General features: G+C 43.8%; 2 protein-coding genes across 2 annotated transcripts in view; one reads left to right on the forward strand and one right to left on the reverse strand.

Annotated features, from left to right (window-relative positions):
- Positions 1-11,960: 11,960 nt before the first annotated feature.
- Positions 11,961-19,794, reverse strand: part of CRIPT (CXXC repeat containing interactor of PDZ3 domain) — an 8,094-nt gene continuing 260 nt past the window's right edge. Inside the window, exons 2-6 of the mRNA XM_034764422.1 lie at positions 19,295-19,367; positions 18,772-18,837; positions 16,359-16,413; positions 14,813-14,916; positions 11,961-12,435 (exon numbers count right to left, since the gene is read on the reverse strand). Coding sequence (XP_034620313.1) covers positions 12,371-12,435; positions 14,813-14,916; positions 16,359-16,413; positions 18,772-18,837; positions 19,295-19,310 — 306 coding nt within the window. The 5' untranslated portion in view covers positions 19,311-19,367 and the 3' untranslated portion in view covers positions 11,961-12,370. The remainder of the gene's footprint in view (positions 12,436-14,812; positions 14,917-16,358; positions 16,414-18,771; positions 18,838-19,294; positions 19,368-19,794) is intronic.
- The window catches only part of PIGF (phosphatidylinositol glycan anchor biosynthesis class F), a 45,351-nt gene continuing 45,058 nt past the window's right edge, over positions 19,502-19,794 (forward strand). Inside the window, exon 1 of the mRNA XM_034764419.1 lies at positions 19,502-19,642. The gene's annotated coding sequence lies outside the window, so the exon portion shown is untranslated. The remainder of the gene's footprint in view (positions 19,643-19,794) is intronic.

Below are 19,794 nucleotides of genomic sequence, written 5' to 3' on the forward strand. Positions count from 1 at the left end.
TGCTTGGGTGCCTGGTGCCTGGAGCCGGCCCTGGCTGAAGCAGATGTCACGGATTCTGTGACTTCCATGACCTCTGTGACATAAACGTAGCCGTAGCCTTAACCATAAGCAATGTGACAAGAGTGAAGCCTCTCTCACAATACCCCTTATGGTGGCCTCATCTATGGGGAAAGTGGGCTTCAGAGGTTCACCCACCACAATTCCCCATACAGACTACCACTTGTAATGCCACACACCATCAGCAGTAGTCATCAAACCTGGGACCTCTGCATCTTAAAGTATGAGCTACTGCAGCCTGAGATAAAAGCCTCATCTCTGGTATCTCATGAGGCAGGCTGAGACCTTCTCTATGTGGCCCAGCCGTCATTAGAGCCAAACACCACACTGAATGCATGTGAGGTACACATACACATTGAATAGGAAAGCTGGTGTAACAGGATGCTGCTCTTGGGGAGAGTGAGCAGTTGTACAACAGCAGTGTCTGTGATCTCTCTGAGGGGAAGGCGTGAACCAGCTTGAAAAAGGGCCACCCTACTAAAGCACTGCAATGAGTTAAAAATATCTCATGATGGGTGACATCACAGGCTGCTGACAAACTGCATGAAAGCAAAATGGACACTTTTTCTAGCTCTATCCATCACCAGAAGATAATTAGTCTTCAACAAGAAATTGTCTCTGTTCCATACCCACCTCTGAAAGCAGACTGCTAGGGATTTACGACACCGTCTTCCAAACTTTGGAAATCTGAGCTCTCTTTCAATCACACCCCTTGCAGCCCTGACATGTGTCATTAGAGATCTATCCATGTCAATTTATACATCTTCCACACTTGCTCCCCCAATTAGCCCGTCATACATTCCTAGGGGAGTGTGCACCACACTTAAGAAAGGAGATCTATAATCAGCATTTGCTAATGTGTTTTGATGAGAACTGATATAGTTAGCTATATTCAGGGCTGGCTCCAGGGTTTTGGCCACCCCAAGCAGTCACAAAAATTAAAAAAAAAAAAAAAAAAAAAAAAAAGCCGCGATCGCGATCTGCGGCGGCAATTCGGCGGAAGGTCCTTCGCTCCTAGCGGGAGTGAGGGACCGTCCGCCGAATTGCCGCCGAATAGCTGGACCTGCCGCCCCTGTCCGGAGTGGCCGCCCCAAGCACCATCTTGCTAAGCTGGTGCCTGGAGCCGGCCCTGGCTATATTGACATTTTATCACCCTATCTGAGCTAGCATGCATTGGAAGAATGGGGCAATTACACCTCAGAGCTATTGTTTCATGCTCTCTGTAAACTCGGGCACACATCGCTGAATGGTAACACTCACTTTGTATTTTGAGGACTTTCTCTGCAACTGTAACAACTGCAGATTAACTTTAAACAAAGATAAAAGCTGAGACTCTGGCGAATAGCTGAGAGATCTATACTGTATACCCTATGGGGGAACGTCCCATACTGTAGAAAACAATGATTTAGGAAACTGGTGGAAGCCAAGTGTTGCAGCTGCCCTACCACCACTTTCTCAATAAAGTTCCATAAAAATAGAGGTTTGAGACAGGAGAGTAATTAGCAATGGTCCTTGTTTTTTATTCTATTTATTATTTAGATGAATAAAAAGATAACCAGGTAGGGCCAGAGTCTGATACTGTAATGCTTTAGGGTTCAACCCAGACCAGTAAGGGGTTGTATCATTGCCTGCCCTGTGACTCTGGCTGCCTTCAATGCTATGCTACTGTGGCTCACAGTTTTGACATCAAAAGCTTGTAAACAAGCATGCAGGTCACAGGCTAGCTTCCACTGCCCAGTTACGTTTTGAAGAGTGACCCCAACTCCCTCCCAGTTCTGAATTTGCCCAAACTCATCTGCCAACGTGACAATCTGCTGAGGTTCCCAGAATTGTGTTACTATATTACTCTCTCAGCCTCAACATGTGACAGTTCCCTGACACAGTAACTTATCTGCCTAGCCAGCAAACTCTGCAGGACTCTGTCAGTCCAAACCTTGCCTTGTAGCTAACAAACAGTGAACCCTAACACCCGAGCTTCCCAGAGATGTCTACTTGCAGTGTTCAGCCCTTTCCTTGAACACTCCCAGAAGTTAGTTGCTCCTTTAGAGAGACAATACACTGTAGCTCGTTAATTTAACGGGGGTTTGACAAACACTGTCATATCAATCACAGCACTGCATTGGTTTATAGCAGGGGTAGCCAAACTTACTGGTCCTCCAAGCTGCATACGATAATCTTAAGAAGTTCAAGAGCTAGGCATGTCTGCCAGGGCTCGGGGCTTCTGCCTTGCAGCAGGGTGGTGGGGCTCAGGGCTGAAGCCCCAGACCCCTCTCCCAGTCTGATAGGCTGGGGAGAGGGGGGGCTCCCCACATGGGAGGGCCTGCAAGCTGCACTATAACTGTAAAAGAGCCACATGTGGCTCATGAGCCACGATTTGGTCACCCCTGGTTTATAGTAAAAGGACAAGGTGATACCAAGTATCAAGAATAAAGATAGATGTTCAAGGATTACCCCAACAGAGTGCATGGCATCCACCAGCCCCATGTGGGAAATCAAATTAAAATGTTATTTGAAAGAGTCCTAGCTTCTCCAGTGAGGCACACTAAGGCTCACATGCCTATTCATGCATCCGAAGAAGTGGGTATTCATCCACGAAAGCTCATGCTCCTATACATCTGTTAGTCTATAAGGTGCCACAGGACTCTCTGCTGCTTTTACATATCCAGACTAACACGGCTACCCCTTTGATACATGCCTATTCATGTGCCTAATGGATTACACCAAATGTCTGTTTTCACTTTCTGGTGACAAAGAAGAAGAGGGCAGCATTACATTTACAGGAGATAAACAAATTTGTTTGGCTGAACGAGAAGTAGGACTGAGTGGACTTGCAAGCTTTAAAATTTTACATTTTTTTTTGAGTGCAGTTATTTTTGTACGTAATTCTACATTTGTAAGTTCAACTTTCATGATAAAGAGATTGCACTACAGTACTTGTATTAGGTGAATTGAAAAATACCATTTCTTTTGTTTATCATTTTTACAGTGCATATATTTGTAATAAAAATAATAATATAAAGTAAGCACTGTGCACTTTGTATTCTGTGTTGTAATTGAAATCAATATATTTGAAAATGCAGAAAACATCCAAAAATATTTAAATAAATGGGATTCTATTACTCTTTTTAATCACGCAACAGCCCTAGGACCCAATGACTGAACAGTAACATCCCCCAAAAATCTGAATCCTCACTGGTTTGTCAGTCTCCAAAAGTAAATCAAGGAAACAGGCCCATCTCTGGCAAAAAAACAAACAAACAAAACTTACAGAAGTGAAGAAAAACCCTGACTTAAGTCCAGGGAAGCTGATGACACTCCAGTTCTGATCCCATCCCCAAAAATCAGATTCTAAGTGTTCTCATCAGTGAAGGTTGGGTCCCAAACTAAAACATTGCCATGGAGAATATAAAATGCTGAGCCAACATAGAAGAGCCTTCATGCAGACACTGAAGTCACCCAGAAATAGTCTTGGTGACAAAAACACAGCCTATTGTAAATGGTTTTTATTAAATAAACTTCTACCCTCACAAGACTACAGTATTAGAACCTTGTATCAGAATAAAACTTAGAACTGTTATCACTTAAGTGATCCAGTTGCAATACAAAGGTTTGAAACATTAGTAATACCTGCAAGTTTGCTGTGGAGTTCCACAGATTGACTGGGCATTGTGAAGAAATATTTCCTTTTGTTTGTTTAATTTTAATTTGCCTATTCATTTCATTTGGTGACCCCTAGTTCTTGTGTTATGAGGAGTAAATAACAATTCCTTTTTTTACTTCCTCCATACCAGTCACAATTAAGGCTGTGAATCATTCACGGAGGTCCCAGCTTCCGTGACTTTCCGTGACCTCTGTGAAGAGGGGCAGCTCTAACTTTTTTGCCGCTCCAAGCACGGCAGGCAGGCTGCCTTCGGCGGCATGCCTGCGGGAGGTCCCCGGTCCCGCAGATTCGGCGGCATGTCCGCCAGTCTCGCGGCTTCGGTGTACCCGCCGCCGAATTGCCGCCGAATCCGCAGGACCAGCAGACCTCCCGCAGGCATGCTGCCGAAGGCTGCCTGACTGCCGCACTCACAGCGACCGGCAGGGCGCCCCCCACGGCTTTCTGCCCCAGGCACGCACTTGCTGCGCTGGTGCCTGGAGCCGCCGCTGTCTGTGAATTTTGCAGTGCTGGTGTGGCTGATCTCAGGACCACCTGGAGTGGCAGCAGTGAGGCCCCCAGGCCACCACTCCCACCTGGAGTGGTGGCGGCTCCCGGGCCACCCCCCTGCTTGGAGTGGCGGCAGGGCCCTGGGCTGTCCCCCCACCCTGTATTAGGGGGCCCCAGGCCATCCCTAGCTGCAGTGGGGCCCTGGGCTCCCCCTTCCCCCCCCCAGCAGCAGTCTTCAGGAGTACCCCCCTCCCAGCAGGTAAGATTTAGTCACAGGTATTTTTAGTAAAAGTCATGGACAGGTCACAGGGCTGTGACTTTCTTTTTTAATTGTCCGTGACCTGTTCATGACTTTTACTAAAAATACCCATGACTTAGCCTTAGTCATGATTTTATAGGCCTCTATCATATCCCCCCTTAGTAGTCTCTTTTCCAAGCTGAAAAGTCCCAATCTTATTAATCTCTCCTCATACAGAAGCTGTTCCATACCCCTAATAATTTTTGTTGCCCTTTTCTGAACCTTTTCCAATTCCAATACATCTTTTTAGAGATGGAGCGACCATATCTGCACACAGTATTCAAGATGTAGTTATACCATGCATTTATATAACGGCAATAGGTTATTTTCTGTCTTATTATTATGTAGCATGCTGTCCTGCCACAGAACAGTTCAGAGGCAGGGGAAGTGATTCCTTCATCTAGTCTGTGAAGTGCTTTGAGCCCCTTTGGGATGAAAGAATGGTCATGGCTTGCAGCTGACATGCATGTGAAGGAACTAGAACGCACTGTGGATTGAGTAAGGACACTTCCATTTACATTTTCTATTAGGGTATCATTTGGTTAACTGATGTGTGCAGAGCAACACTTCTTGCATTAAAGCTTATCCTTTCTTTTCTCCCACTAATCTCTATTAAGCCATGATTTACACTTTGCTCAAAAGTAGTTCTATCAAGTGATCACGGAGTACACAAGTAGCAGAAACCATATAGAAATTCAGCAGCACTGGAGAAAGCACTAATCCCACTAAATCTGTCAATACAATTCTCTTATATAACCTTAGGGAATTATATGGTAGGCTGATCATCTCTGGAAAGAGTACATTAAAAACAAACAGCAAAATCCCATTACCGGTGTTCTTTTATTCTCCATTGCACAATATGCTAAGAAAAAAAGAATCTTAATATTCAAAAACTGTTTGTATTGAATGGTTTCATTATCTTTAACCTCTTCATTGCCTACATGGAGTTAGTGCATCTCTCCTTGATGCTTGGGACCTTTTTCTCCTTGATCCTAGGGACTCCTAATTTACATTATTATTTGTTGACTGTGCTCTAGCTGCTGTGTGGCACATACAGGAGACATGGCCTTGCCCTGAGGAGCTTACAGTTATAAGTAGATAATGAATAGATACTATTCAGAACAAAGCACTGGTTGATCATAAAGTGGATTTATCACACATCACTGTCAGTTTTTCCATTTACTAATAAACAGCTGCACCTCCTTAAATTCTTTGCACAAGAATTATGTTTTTAAGAGAAATTGGAAAGTCGACGTTTGGAATACCAAGAAGCTAGTCACTTCTGTGAACAAACCTGTCAATGTGGGGGTCTGTAGATGGAACACTCTATGAAGATCCACTTACGGAAACGGACACATTTCAGTGAAACAGAGGAAGTTCAAAATGCACTACATCAGAAGATCAAAGTCAGAATAGTGAGGGTGTGATTAGTTAGATTTTTGGGCTCAAATGAAGGGTGGATGCAATAGGAGAGTTTTGCAGCAGTGGCAGCAGTGAGGCCCCCAGGCCACCACTCCCACCTGGAGTGGTGGCGGCTCCCGGGCCACCCCCCTGCTTGGAGTGGCGGCAGGGCCCTGGGCTGTCCCCCCACCCTGTATTAGGGGGCCCCAGGCCATCCCTAGCTGCAGTGGGGCCCTGGGCTCCCCCTTCCCCCCCCAGCAGAGTTTTCACGCTGAGAAGGGGAAGTGCCAGACACATCATGAAGTCTATTAGGAACTTTGCTACTGATTTTATGTAGAAAGCACTCAGATACTACAGTGGTAGGCCACTGTGTAAATCTCTAAAATAGATAAGGAAGAAATGTGTAGAACATTGGAAAATCAACGGGATCAAGGGTGGGGCTATTATAAGGAGTAGATATTGGTAAAATGAGAAAGGTGGAGTAGGGGGAAGAACAAAGGCTGGTAAAAGGGAATGGAGTGTGTGGGTGCAACGAGGAAATGAAGAAGAATCAGGAGTGGAGCAAATAGCAGGAAAGATTGGCTTTGAAAAGAATCCCCACACTCCTCAATACGTCAAACCAGAACAACAAGGATTGAACAAAACTGAAATGACACTGAAGATACTAAACCTTCTCCAGTAAACGAAGGCACTGGGCCACACGATGGTTAAAGGCAGTGTGCTCAAGTGGTTAGAGAAGGGGAGTGGAGCTCAGGACTCCTGGATTTTGTTCCTAGCTTTGACCCTGTGTGACCTGTCTGTGCTTCAGTTTCCCATTTGTAAAAGACCTTATCTATCTCAAAGGGCTGTTGAGGCTAAAGAACTTTGAGAAGCTCAAATAACAGCTGCCATGCAAGCACCAGTTATTTAGTGCAATACAGCATTGCATACATGCAGTACAAAAGAGGAATACCCCCTACTTATCCTGAGATGTGTATTACCCACACAGCAGCATATTGTTCGGATGTCAGTATGTTTAGAGATATAGTCATAAAACAGATACAAACACAGTAAAACACTTTAAAAATAAGAATAATCATAGTGATTCTTAAGTGGGTAGCAAAAGAAATCTTAAGTACATTCAACACCAGCATTTACAGAATGCAAAAAACATTCACTTTGTATGACTGAGCAAAAAGCTATGGACAATCACATTTTGGAAGTAAAGATGGGTAAATATTAGGAAGACAAAAGAGGGTATTTATGTAGTATAATGAAAAACACCCATTTAGTACATATCCACAGAATCCAGGAGTTGAGTCCATCAACTTAAGTCCCAAACTAGTTGGAAATCAAAACACATGTGGAGCAGGTTAATTTGGAAACATACTTCACACATTCTGATCCAGTTGAAAGAAAAAAGGTGGGAATCACATTTCTACACATGGGAAATCCTACCATTGCCTTGCAGACTGGTTTATAAATACCAGAGTACACCAAACTGTAGGGTTTAACTTAATATGTACAAACTGGTTTTTGCAATAATTTTTGAAGTGCTTCTTTATTAGCATAAAGCTCATTTGTGCAAATACACATGTGACCGGGGTCCTCGTGGGGAGCCAGCTGTGGTCACTCAATTAGGGTGAACTGCAAAGAATGGAGGGTCCTGTGGCACCTTTGAGACTAACAGAAGTACTGGGAGCATAAGCTTTCGTGGGTAAGAACCTCACTTCTTCAGATGCAAGTAATGGAAATCTCCAGAGGCAGGTACCTCTGAAGTGAGGTTCTTACCCACGAAAGCTTATGCTCCCAGTACTTCTGTTAGTCTCAAAGGTGCCACAGGACCCTCTGTTGCTTTTTACAGATTCAGACTAACACGGCTACCCCTCTGATACTTGCAAAGAATGGGGCAGCCAATCCCCAAAAAGCTAGTCGATATTTCAATACTTATATTTACCAAGCCAGCATAAAACAGCTTCTTTATTACCTCACTGGTTACTCAGAAGTCCAAGGAACGCAGTTCCCTTAAAGTGATCCAGCCTCAGGCTTCCATCCAGGTACCTAAGTCAAATATGATGATTTCTGAAAATCTTATTTCATCATATAAAAGAAAAGGTTCTACCAATCCCAAAGGATCGGACACATTACCTCCCAGGTTAATGAATGTTTCAGATCTTACCCAAATACACGCTACAGCCAATTCTTATTAACTAAACTAAATGTTATTAAAAAAACGAGAGAGAGTATGGTTAAAAGATCAATATACATACAGACATGAGTTCAATTCTTTGAGGTTCAGATTCATAGGATAGATGGTGAGCTTTGTGGTTGCAAAGAGTTCTTTCATAAATCGTTCATAGTTTATAGTCCAATGTCCAAATCTCATATTCAGGGCATACCAGCATAACTGGGACCTCAGTCTTGCGACTCAAACTTCCCCTGATGACGCCTAAGCAGATCTGAGATGACAGAATCAGGACCCAAAGATCTTTTATACAATTTCATGTCTTTTGACAAGTTGGAGTTCAAAAGGTAATTAACATGACTTTGAAGGAGGTCCATCACCCGTACTTAGCTATAGAATGAACATAAGGCCATTTGCTTGTTCCTCCACCCATTCACAGTACATTTCAAAGAGAGATGAATACTGAGCTACCCCGTGTTTACAATTCATTTAAATGATAGGATATTCTTTTGACCTCTGAATTATCAGAATACAGCACAGACAGGGACTGTTGATTACATTGTTGATCCTACTCAAACATATATAAATACACAAAAACACAAACATCATCTCCCCACATGTCTTTTGAGGGTTATTTATTTTGCAGGATGTTTAACACTTTCTAGCCATGCGTCACAACACAGTATAAATCCAGTTTAATTCTTTCATGTGATTAGAATTACTCGGTTTGCAAGTCCAACTCCTAACACCGAGGAATCATATGTGTAATCAGATCTCATCAGCACACTGAACAGGACACATTGAGGAATATAGCAATAATACAGAAATACCTTTTAACCTGGGGACAACACAGAAAATAAGAATTATATTACTAGAACTGGAAAAGGTACAGCCAGTAACAGGCATGTGAGCCCGAACAGACTAACTGAACAATCTGTTTTCAGACAGAAAACTGGAAATGAGCATCCTATAATCTCCTCTTGCTGTAGGAGCGTAATGTCTCTTAACATCATTGATTTTATCTCATCAAAGTAAACGATTCCCATTTATGCTATGTGAAAGAGTTGACTCACCGCAGCATGTGCCTCCACATAGCTGGGCAGGTGTAATAGCTTTTCCCACTCTAATACCCACTGCTGACAGTCACTCCAGTCCTGTAGAGTTTTCTTCTCACACCTCAGCCTTCTGGCCAGGTCACCTTTTAATTCCACCCTCCTGGAGTAAGAAAAGCACATCTAAAAGTCCAAAAAACAACCCAAGAGATCCTGCTGCCCCTTTCTGGGCTATTCCTCAGCCCATCCTTGAGGTGCTATCCTCAGCCTCACTCTGGGCTCAATAGTCCTTGTATGCCCCTTCCTCAGGACTGATAGGGGAACCTAGTTTCATCCTTTCCTCTGGACCCAGGGACCCTATATTAAACAGCTAGGTCTGCTTTCAGATGCGCTACTGTATCCCTAGGCCACTTCCTATCTCTAAGTCCCTCATGGGGCTTCTCCACTCATTCTAGTCTTTCCTCTAGTTCACAGGTCTTTGGCTTCTCGATAGGTCCTGCCAACTCCTGCTCTCTCTTGAGTGGAACAAAAACCCTCACGACTGTCTCTCTTATCCTTGCCCCCGTTCCAGGGCCTTCATAGGGATTCCATCCCTATAGCCTTCTTCCATCAGCTTTCCCCAGAGAAGGAAATCCTCTTTACTGGGTCTCTTTCTTGGATTTCACCTGTAGCATTCACTGATTTCTTTTATGAAGACCCACCTCCCCTCCAGCTGGATCTAACAACAAATCAAACCTGACAAATCCTCTAGGTGCAGCAAAGTGGGCTGAGATATCAGACTCCTATTAACCCTTCATTCACCTCTGTAGGGCAGATACTGCATCGCATCCTAGTTTTCAGAATATGCCACTTTAGCTTCTGCTCTAACAGTGAGCAGAGAAAACATACATTTCCTGACATACAGTACAAGATTTTTTTTTCAAGTTAGAGACTTATGTGCTGGAGTTGGTTACACAGAAAAAGGTGTTTCCTTATCTACCCTTAGTCTGAACTTTTAAATGGGTGAAACTTTTGACTAGGGTATGAAATGGGAGGCACTTTGAGTGTTACCCAATTAAAAAGATGCACTGTAGGTGTCTTAATGGACTTGATTTTACACTGTTCTTCCATTGGGCCCCATTTTCTTCTGGTGTAAATCAGCAGAGCTCCGCTGAATTTAATAACCATGCTTTTACCAGGCTCTCCCTTAAACAGGGAGATGGAAGAGCCAAGACTGCCTCCAAAGAAAGTCAAGGCATGGCTTGGCAGAGGCAAAGGAAGAAATTTAAAGAAATTACTGTGCCTATAAGATCTTGTGAATGCCAGTCTTTTCCCCATCAGTTTTTGATGACACATCGGTTCTGTGCAAACAAGGCAAACAGAAGTTTTAAAACTGTCATGTTAGTTTAATTTTTCTCTTGCTGTCACAACTATTACTGAAACAACTTCGTGACTCACCCAAGAAATACTGCTAACTGTTGGTGGTGATATTTCCTGATGGGAGGTGGAGAAAACTGAGCTATGGATAAGAAGCTGAATATGAGTCAACAGTGTGCCCTTGTTGCCAAGAAAGCTAATGGCATATTGGGCTGCATTAGTAGGAACATTGCCAGCAGATCAACGGAAGTGATTATTCCCCTCTATTCAGCCACATCTGGAGTACTGGGTCCAGTTTTGTGCCCCCCACTACAGGAAGGATGTGGACAAATTGGAGCGAGTCTGGCAGAAGGCAACTAAAATGATTGGGGAGGTCGGGCACATGACTTATGAGGAGAGGCTGAGGGAACTGGGCTTATTTAGTCTGCAGAAGAGAAGAGTGAGGGGGGATTTGATAGCAGCCTTCAACTACCTGAAGGGGGGTTCCAAAGTGGATGGAGTTAGGCTGTTCTCAGTGGTGGCAGATGACAGAACAAGGAGCAATGGTCTCAACTTGCAGTGGGGGAGGTCTAGGTTGGATATTAGGAAAAACTATTTCACTAGGAGGGTGGTGAAGCACTGGAATAGGTTACCTAGGGAGGTGGTGGAATCTCCATCCTTAGAGGTTTTTATGGCCCGGCTTGACAAAGCCTTGGCTGGGATGATTTAGTTGGGGTGGGTCCTGCTTTGAGCAGGGATTTGGACTAGATGACTTCATGAGGTCGCTTCCAACCCTAATCTTCTATGATTAGCCACAGGCCAGTAAGAATACTATAATAAGGAAGAGCACCAGCCAAAGTTCGGACCTGTGTGCTCACGTTTACAAACATACCATTTCTAGATTCTCTCTCTCAAATAAGCACTCTCCTTCCCAGGAAAGTGGATGTACAGCTTCAGTCCCTCCTACTCAGTTTGTGAAGGTCACTTTTCATAGTTCTATTGAAGCATTTATAGTAGCACAGCATTCAAGAACCTTAGTTCCAAAATAGCTGTTTAAGACCACACTCCAGCTACAGTAGGACATGAAGAATATCAGGGGACTAGCATTAAGATTCATTTTATTGTCTTGAGCAAGTAGACATCCCTGTGCAAAATGGATGTAATAACTAATCTCAAAGAAGAGACTTGATAAGATATTCTAAAGCATTCTGCTATCTAACCTCAGCTGTAAAGGTAACGTTAATTAAAGTAAATTGGCAGTTATTAATTTAAATTACCGGTAGTAATGTGTTGAGTTTATTTTTTATTTAGCATTCAAATAATTTGTTGTAATTTGACCAACATTACTCCAGTTAATAAACCAATGAGAAGTCTCAACAAGAATGAAGTGTTGTTTATACCTACACAGCAACATTCCTCAGTGCAGGGCAAAACTGTAACCATTCATTTTTGAATGTGGAAAGTTACACATACATAAAGTTATCAGAAAATAAAGTAAATGAAAACTGAACAGAAACAACAACTTTAATGAGTTGACATGATCTCATATTTTAAGCATTTACAAAATGTTTACATTATTATGTAAGCGGTCGAGTCAAAACAGCGGACTAGCAGGAATACAAAGTCTGAGAATCTGAGATATGATGGTGGTAGTTTCGATCTGAACACTAAGTAGACATCTCATTGCAATTCAGTACTGTATCAATATGTGTAAAACCATTATTTTTAAACATCAGTAAGTTCAGTGCTAAAATAATAAAACTCAGATCTCTTGGACTTCTGTTCAAATGTGTCTTTCAGTTTTTTTCTTCAGACACATATTACTCTCTAATAATATTCACAAGCTATTTTAGATTAGAAGTTAAACTGTACAAAGATTTTCAGAAACAAGTGCATAAAATCCTCACTTAACATAATTAGACAGATGTTTGTTTGTAGTTCTTGGTATCCAAGACTTTTTTCCCACACATTGAGCAGATGCCTAAAAATGAAAAATAAGGTGTTAAAGTCATATTAAGAGTCTTTTTTGGGTAAATTTCTTTTCAACAATTTTCGTGGCTGTAAGTCTTTATAAAGAGTGTCTCTTCCAAAAAGTTGTCAAACAGGAAAAGTTGACAGATGAGTAGAATGAGCTCTCATTCTCAAGTTGTTTGTGTACTCTCTTGATTTTTATAAGAAATGGCAAATCATGCAGTAGTGATATTATGTCTGCTAAAGGAGTTTATTTCTCAATGATACAGCTACACTATGGATAAATCACTAACATTTAAAATATTAACATATATAACTAAGATAATTAGGGCTGTCAAACAATTACAAATAATTGCAATTAATCATGAGATTAAAAATAGTCATGATTAATTGCAGTTTTAATTGCACTGTTAGAAAATAATAGAAAACCAATTTAAATTTATTATAAATATTTTTGGTTGTTTCTCTCCATTTTCAAATATATTGATTTAAAGTACAACACAGAATACAAAATGTACAGTGCTCACTTTACATTATTTTTTATTACAAATATTTGCACTGTAAAAAAAGATATAAAAGAAATAGTATTTTGCAATTCACCTCATACAAGTATTGTAGTGCCTACAAGTCGAAGCATGAAGGGTCATACCAATGTTTAGCATATCTGGCATGTAAATACCTTGCAACGCCAGCTCCAACAGTGTCATGCAAACACCTGTTCTCACTTTCAAAGGACATTGTAAGAAAGAAGCAGGCAGCATTAACTCCCATAAATGTAAACAAATTCGTTTGTCTTAGTAAAAACTACGAGGAGTCCTTGTGGCACCTTAGAGACTAACAAATTTATTTGGGCATAACCTTTCCTGGGATATAACCCACTTCATCAGATGCATGGAGTGGAAAATACAGTAAGCAGGTATAAATATACAGTGAAAAGATGGGAGTTGCCTTACCTAGTGGGGGGTCAGTGCTAACTAGGCCAATTCGATTTGGCCCATTCCCAACAGTTGACAAGAAGAGGTGAATATCCTCACAAATTCTGCACTTTCACAATAAAAAGATTGCACTACAGTATTTGTATCGGGTGAATTGAAACATACTACTTTTTGTTGATCTTTTTTGCAAATAATTGTAATACAAAATAATATAGAGTGAGCACTGTACACTTTATATTCTGTGTTGTAATTGAAATCAATATATTTGAAAATGTAGAAAATATCTAAAAATATTTATCATACATTTAAATTGGTATTCTATTATTGCTTAACAGTGTGATTAAAACTGTGATTAATCATGACTTTTTTTAAATCTAGTATATTTGTTTTGCGTTAATCACTGGCAAAACTGCGATTACTTGACAGCCTTTAATATAATTAAAGGTCTGCTGTAAACCAATAAGAGCTAGGAAGTTTAGAGTCAGGAATGGAGCATCAACTGACCCCTGTGTGTGCCCAGCTCAACGGTATGGAAAAACTATTGTATATACCATAATGGATGCATTACAATAGTCTGCTTCTTTGTGCTACAGATTTGATCTTTAACTTTTACTTCTCAGTTTCAGCTTAGTGCAAGTTTCGTTTACAATGGACCAAGTACTTGTATAACTGGGCCAATAAGTCTCCTTCAATAAAATTTGCATTATACTTCTACTGATTGTGGCATATGGTTGCTCCATCTGATTGCCACAAATTGCAACTGGGTTCATGGGAAGTCAGAGTTAGCCATAAAGACAGCCATTGACATCTGCTCTTCAAGAACCACCATCACTCAATTCTCTCACAAACTGGGTTCCCCTCTCTTCCTGAGGCCTTGTGAGGCTTGTATGCTACAGGCACCTAAAGATTATATTTAATAGTCTTACGCCAAAAGAAGTTAAGTAAAATTTGAGACTATATGGGAAAACTGCAGCAATGGTTGGAAATTGAAGCTGGACAAATTCAGTCTGGAAATAAGGTGTACATTTCTAAGAGTAAGGTTAATTAACCATTGGTACACTTTAACAATGGTCATGGTGGATCCTCCTTCACTGGGAATTTTTAAATTAGGACTGCATATATGCTCTGGGGAATTTTGGGGTGGAAGTTTATGACCTGCATTATATAGGAAGTCAAACTAGACGATCATTATGGTCCCTTCTTGGCCTTAGAATCTATGAATCTCTAAATAAATTTCAAACACAATCACATTATTTTATATTAAGAGAGATCATGAAGTTGCTCAGCAACAGCAACCTTCAATAACAGTTTTCCATAAACCTACCAAGGTAAGTTTGAATTGTTCTTCAGCTCTACTATTTCTGATGCCTAAAATTAAAACAAGTGGAGTTCCATTTGTGCACTAAATTCAAGCTGGATGGGGAAGGAAAAGTCAAACTACATAAATCTCACCTTTTTTATAAGCACATCCCTGGCAGTAGTGAGACCCTGGCTGATGAACAGAACTCTTACAAATCCGGCATATTGAAAATTTGTTCTTCCCGTAAGGATCAAATCTAGGATGAAAAAATAAAATATTCCACACATTAGACGTTCATGTAAAAGTCATAGGAGAAAATACTCCCATCCACCTCATCATGATAACTGCAAAATCATTGAACTTAGAGTGACTATGAATAGACAATGTAGAAAGACTATGGCCGAGGAGAGAGACATTCAAAGAGTCCTAAGGCCAAATATGGCATATGGAAGCTAATAATATGGCCCACTGCACACCCCTGCAGTGTGTCGACAAACCTGATTAAATGCAAGTCTTTATTTGTAAACTATTAATGACAGAATATTTTGCACTTCCACACCTTTCATCTAATGGTCTCTAAGCACTTTGCAAATAGTGAATTAAGCCTCAAAACTTCTGTGAGGCCAACAACTATCACACTATTTTACAAGTGGATAAAGAGGCACTCAGCGGTTTCTCAGTGACTCATGGTCTCACAGAAAGTTGTCAGACGCAATAACACAGGGTTGGGCAAACTACGGCCCATGAGCTGTTTTAAGCCGGCCCACGAGCCGCACCACATGGTTTGGCTCTGCTCCAGCCAGGGCGCTGGGCCGGACCACGCGGCTTGACCCCGCTTTGGCTGGGGTGCAGGGTCACGGGCCGCACCACGCAGCTCCCGGAAGCTGCGGCATGGCCCCTCTCCGGCTCCTATGCGCTCCAATGGGAGCTGCAGGGGTAGTGCCTGCGGATGGGTCAGCGTGCACAGCCGCCTGGCCGCGCCTCCACGTAGGAGCCGGAGAAGGGACATGCCACTGCTTTCGGGAGCTGTTTGAGGTAAACGCCGCTTGGAGCCTGCACCCCCTGAGCCTCTCCCCATGCCCCAACCCCCTGCCCCAGCCCTGATCCCCCTCTCACCCTCCAAACCCCTCGGTCCCAGCCCAGAGCACCCTCCTACACCCCAAACTCCTCATCCCTAGTCCCACCCCAGAGCCCACACCCCCTTCCACACCCCAACCCCAATTTTGTGAGCATTCATGACCCACCATACAATTTCTATTCCCTGATGTGGCCCTCGGGCCAAAAAGTTTGCCCACCCTTGCTATAACAGAACCCAGATCTCCCAATTCCTAAACAATATCAAACCCTTCCTCTCCAAATCTAAAAGAAGACATTAGTGCACAACTATGCAGATATATGAAAATTTAGGGCGGACTTAAGCATTGCAAAGTTTGGGCAGTTGTACTGCTATGTTCTCCTTAGAACAGAGCAATACAAGACGAGTCTGAAGATGCATACGTTTGTTTACAAATATTTATAGCATCATAATATTGCCTGGTCCTTGCCTCAAATAGCTTCCATTCTGTCAGACAAATAGAAAGAGAATTGTATATCAGTTTTAAAAACTACTCAGAAATACATGAAACAAGTTTTGGCCCCAGAACAAACTTTATGAGACCTTTATTCTTATGTGAGTAAAATTAAAATTGCAATACTAACCTTGCCTTCTTTGAAGTCAGTGCCTTATTTTCATTTAGTTTTCGTCCGCCACTTTCTTTATAGAGGAAAGATAAACCAATGTACTGACTAATATCAAAGTCATTTGTAAAAAGTTTATTTAATAAATTAAAAAAAAAAAAAGACACACCCATATGCCCCCCCCAGACTTGATCAAATAAGGGGGAAAAGTTCATTCAAAACAAGAGCCCAGGAACGTCATAAGTCTTGAAAATCCAATAGAACACACATTGAGTTCTCATATTACTTAGTCATATTACTACTACTATACATTAAATGTAGCAGAGGTGCAATATATTATAAACAATGAAAAGTTATCTACAGGACATGAACAGTTGTGACTAACGTAAGACTCAGTTCAATCAGCTTGCCTGGAGACAGTGTATTAAAACATAACTCTTAGAGCAGGGGTGGGCAAACTTTTTGGCCTGAAGGCCGCATCGGGTTTTGTAAATTGTATGGAGAGCTGATTAGGGAAGCTGTGCCTCCCCAAATAGCCAGGCACGGCCAGGCCCCTGCCCCCTATCCCCCCCTTCTTCTCGCCCCCTGAAGCCCCCCCCCCGGGACTCCTGCCCCATCCAACCCCACCCCCTGTTCCCTAATGGCCCCCTGGGACTCCTGCCCCATCCACCACCCCCCTTCCTGTCCCCAAAACACCCACCTCTGACTGCCCCCCCACCACCCCATCCAGGAAGGAGGGGGGCTCCTTCCTGACTGCACCCTGCACCCCCTGCCCCCATTCAACCCCCCGTTCCCCACCTTCTGACCGCCCCGACCCCATCCACACTCCTGCCCCCGACCACCACCCCGAACTCCCCTGCCCTCTATCCAACCCCCCCGCTCTGTCCCCTGACTGCCTCCCGCCACCCCATCCAACCCCCCTCCTTCCTGACTGCCCCCCAGAAGCCCTGCCCCCATTCAACCCCTCGTTGACTGCCCTCTGACCGCCCTGACCGCTATCCACACCCCAAACTCCCCTGCTCCCTATCCAACCCCCCCTGCTCCCTGCCCCTTACCACGGTGCCTGGAGCACTGGTGGCTGGCAGCGCTACAGGTGTGCCGCCCAGCTGGAACCAGCCACGCCACCGCGCAGCACAGAGCACCGGGTCAGGCTGGGCTCTGCAGCTGCGCTGCCCGGCCGCCCAGAGCATTGCGCCAGCGGTGCGATGCGCTGAGACTGCGGGGGAGAGGGAACAGCGGCAGAGGGGCTGGTGACTAGCCTCCTGGGCCATGAGCTCCAGGGCCGGGCAGGAGGGTCCCACGGGCCATAGTTTGCCCACCTCTGTCTTAGAGGATGCATACTCAATATTTTGTACATTTACAGAAATTTCCATTTGAGAATCTCTACAAACCATAATTTGGTCTCAATATATGAATTCTCATTTCCATTGTACAGTTAATTTGATACAGGTTTTGGTCAAGGAGGAAAAAATGGGAAAAGGTCTAGTTCCTTTTCCTACTGACTTAAAAGAATTGGTATGTAAAGCCACAGGTGGATGGAGTATAGCACTGCACAGAGCTCACTGCACAATTGAGTCTTAGTTACTTGCCTAATATTAGACAGAAAGTCTGTGACAGAGCTGGAAATGGAACCAAGGGTTTCTGACTCCCACTTCTGTGCCTTAACCACCAGGCAGTCCTTTCCTTTCTCTCTTCCTTCCAAAAGGATGAGCAGTCATATTTAATTACACTCCAATACCCCATTTTAAATCTACTGTTTGTTAGTTTGGTGTTCAGGTTCCATTTAGCTGCTAAATATGTAATAGTTCAATATAAAATAAAACGTGTTTAATACTTATAAATAGCCAAGAATTACTAAGTGAAATACTGATCACGACTATTAGCCTGAAGGTGGGTGCAAAGTAAAATGTTGAGGGTGAGTAGACTAAAGCAAATAAATGGGCAGAAAAAAATGAATATAGGGTACCCCAAGGGTTAAGATGTGAGATGACAGGACCTCTTAGTCCATGTTGACACACATCATTATTTCGTACTGCAATATAGTAGAAACACACACAGCACCACCGAAAATCAAAGTAGTTATATTCCCAATAGAATGAATTATCAGGGGAAAGAATCTGACTTAATTTTTTTTTTTAATTTAAATTAAAATTTTAAATTAGTGGAGATCTCCTAGAACTGGAAGGGACCTTGGAAAGGTCATCAAGTCCAGCCCCCTGCCTTCACTAGCAGGACCAAGTACTGATTTTTGCCTCAGATCCCTAAGTGGCCCCCTCAAGGATTGAATTTACAACTCTGAGTTTAGCAGGCCAATGCTCAAACCACTGAGCTATCCTCCCCCCCAGAAGTGGGAGACCAGCTTATCTACTGACATCTCTTTGTGTAATAAGAACATAAAGTCTTCCTCAATTAAGTAACACTTTCAATGCAGTACCTGTAGTGTTTCTTGCTCCATCCTTCCATGTGTCAGGTGTAATCACAGTGCCAAGTTTCTTCTCACCTATAACAGAACGAACAGCGGGGAGGGGGAGGAGAACGAGACCTAGTTTTCATTAAGGCCTCTAAGCAAATGCTGCTGATTACTACAAATGTCATTAACTATGTATTTCTGGAGCCAGTGCTCAGCAAGCTCCCTGTCAGGAGCCGGGCTGTGCTTGGTTCCCTTCGCGAGAGAGGCCTGTTCACGCACAGAAGCAATGACACAGGATCAGGACATAAGGCGAGAGCGGGGAGAGCCAAGAGGCGGTGGCGCGAACCTCGAAGGGGCGCCAAGGAACAGGTGCTCCACACAACCCGGGGCAGCTCAGCCCAGAGCTATGCCCGTCTCGGGCCCCACCTACCAGCGGGGAGATGAGGCCCAGCCCGGAAGGGAGACCTGCCCCCGCGGGCCTATCCCCTGCTCAGAGGACGGGGAGGGGGAGGGGCTGCCCCAGGGCCCGGCGCCCGCGGGGACTCACACTTCTCGCAGACCATGCTGAGGCCGAACCGCGCGCCAGGCTCCGCTGCCGGGCAGCCGCAGGGAGACAGCAGCTGTAAAAACGTAAACAAACCGCCGCTATCCGCTTCCGCTTCCGGCCTCCGCCTCGCCCTGCCCCCTGGACCCAGCCTCCTGGTTTGCCCCAATCACATAGCAAGTTAGCCTGATTGGTCGCCACCACTTGTCAATCTCAGCCCTTGTTTCCATTGAGCAACGCGCGCCGCGCGGCCACCTACGCAGAGACTAGCGCGAAGGGGCAGGTGAGCCCTGTGGTCTCTGACCTCACGTTCGGCGTCGCCCCGCCCACTGCTTCATGGGTGAGACTCAGGTAAGAAGAAGAACGGCCTTACCTCCACCGGCCTTCTCCTCCCGCTGCTCCCCCCACTGCCTCCCCCCGCCGGCTTCTCCTCCTGCTGCTTCCCCCCCGGTCCCGGCCAGGCAGCTCCCCCACTGGTCTCCCTCCCCACGCCAGGCAGCTCC

The sequence above is a fragment of the Trachemys scripta genome, chromosome 3 (genome assembly GCF_013100865.1).
Source record: "Trachemys scripta elegans isolate TJP31775 chromosome 3, CAS_Tse_1.0, whole genome shotgun sequence".
NCBI lineage: Eukaryota > Metazoa > Chordata > Testudines > Emydidae > Trachemys > Trachemys scripta.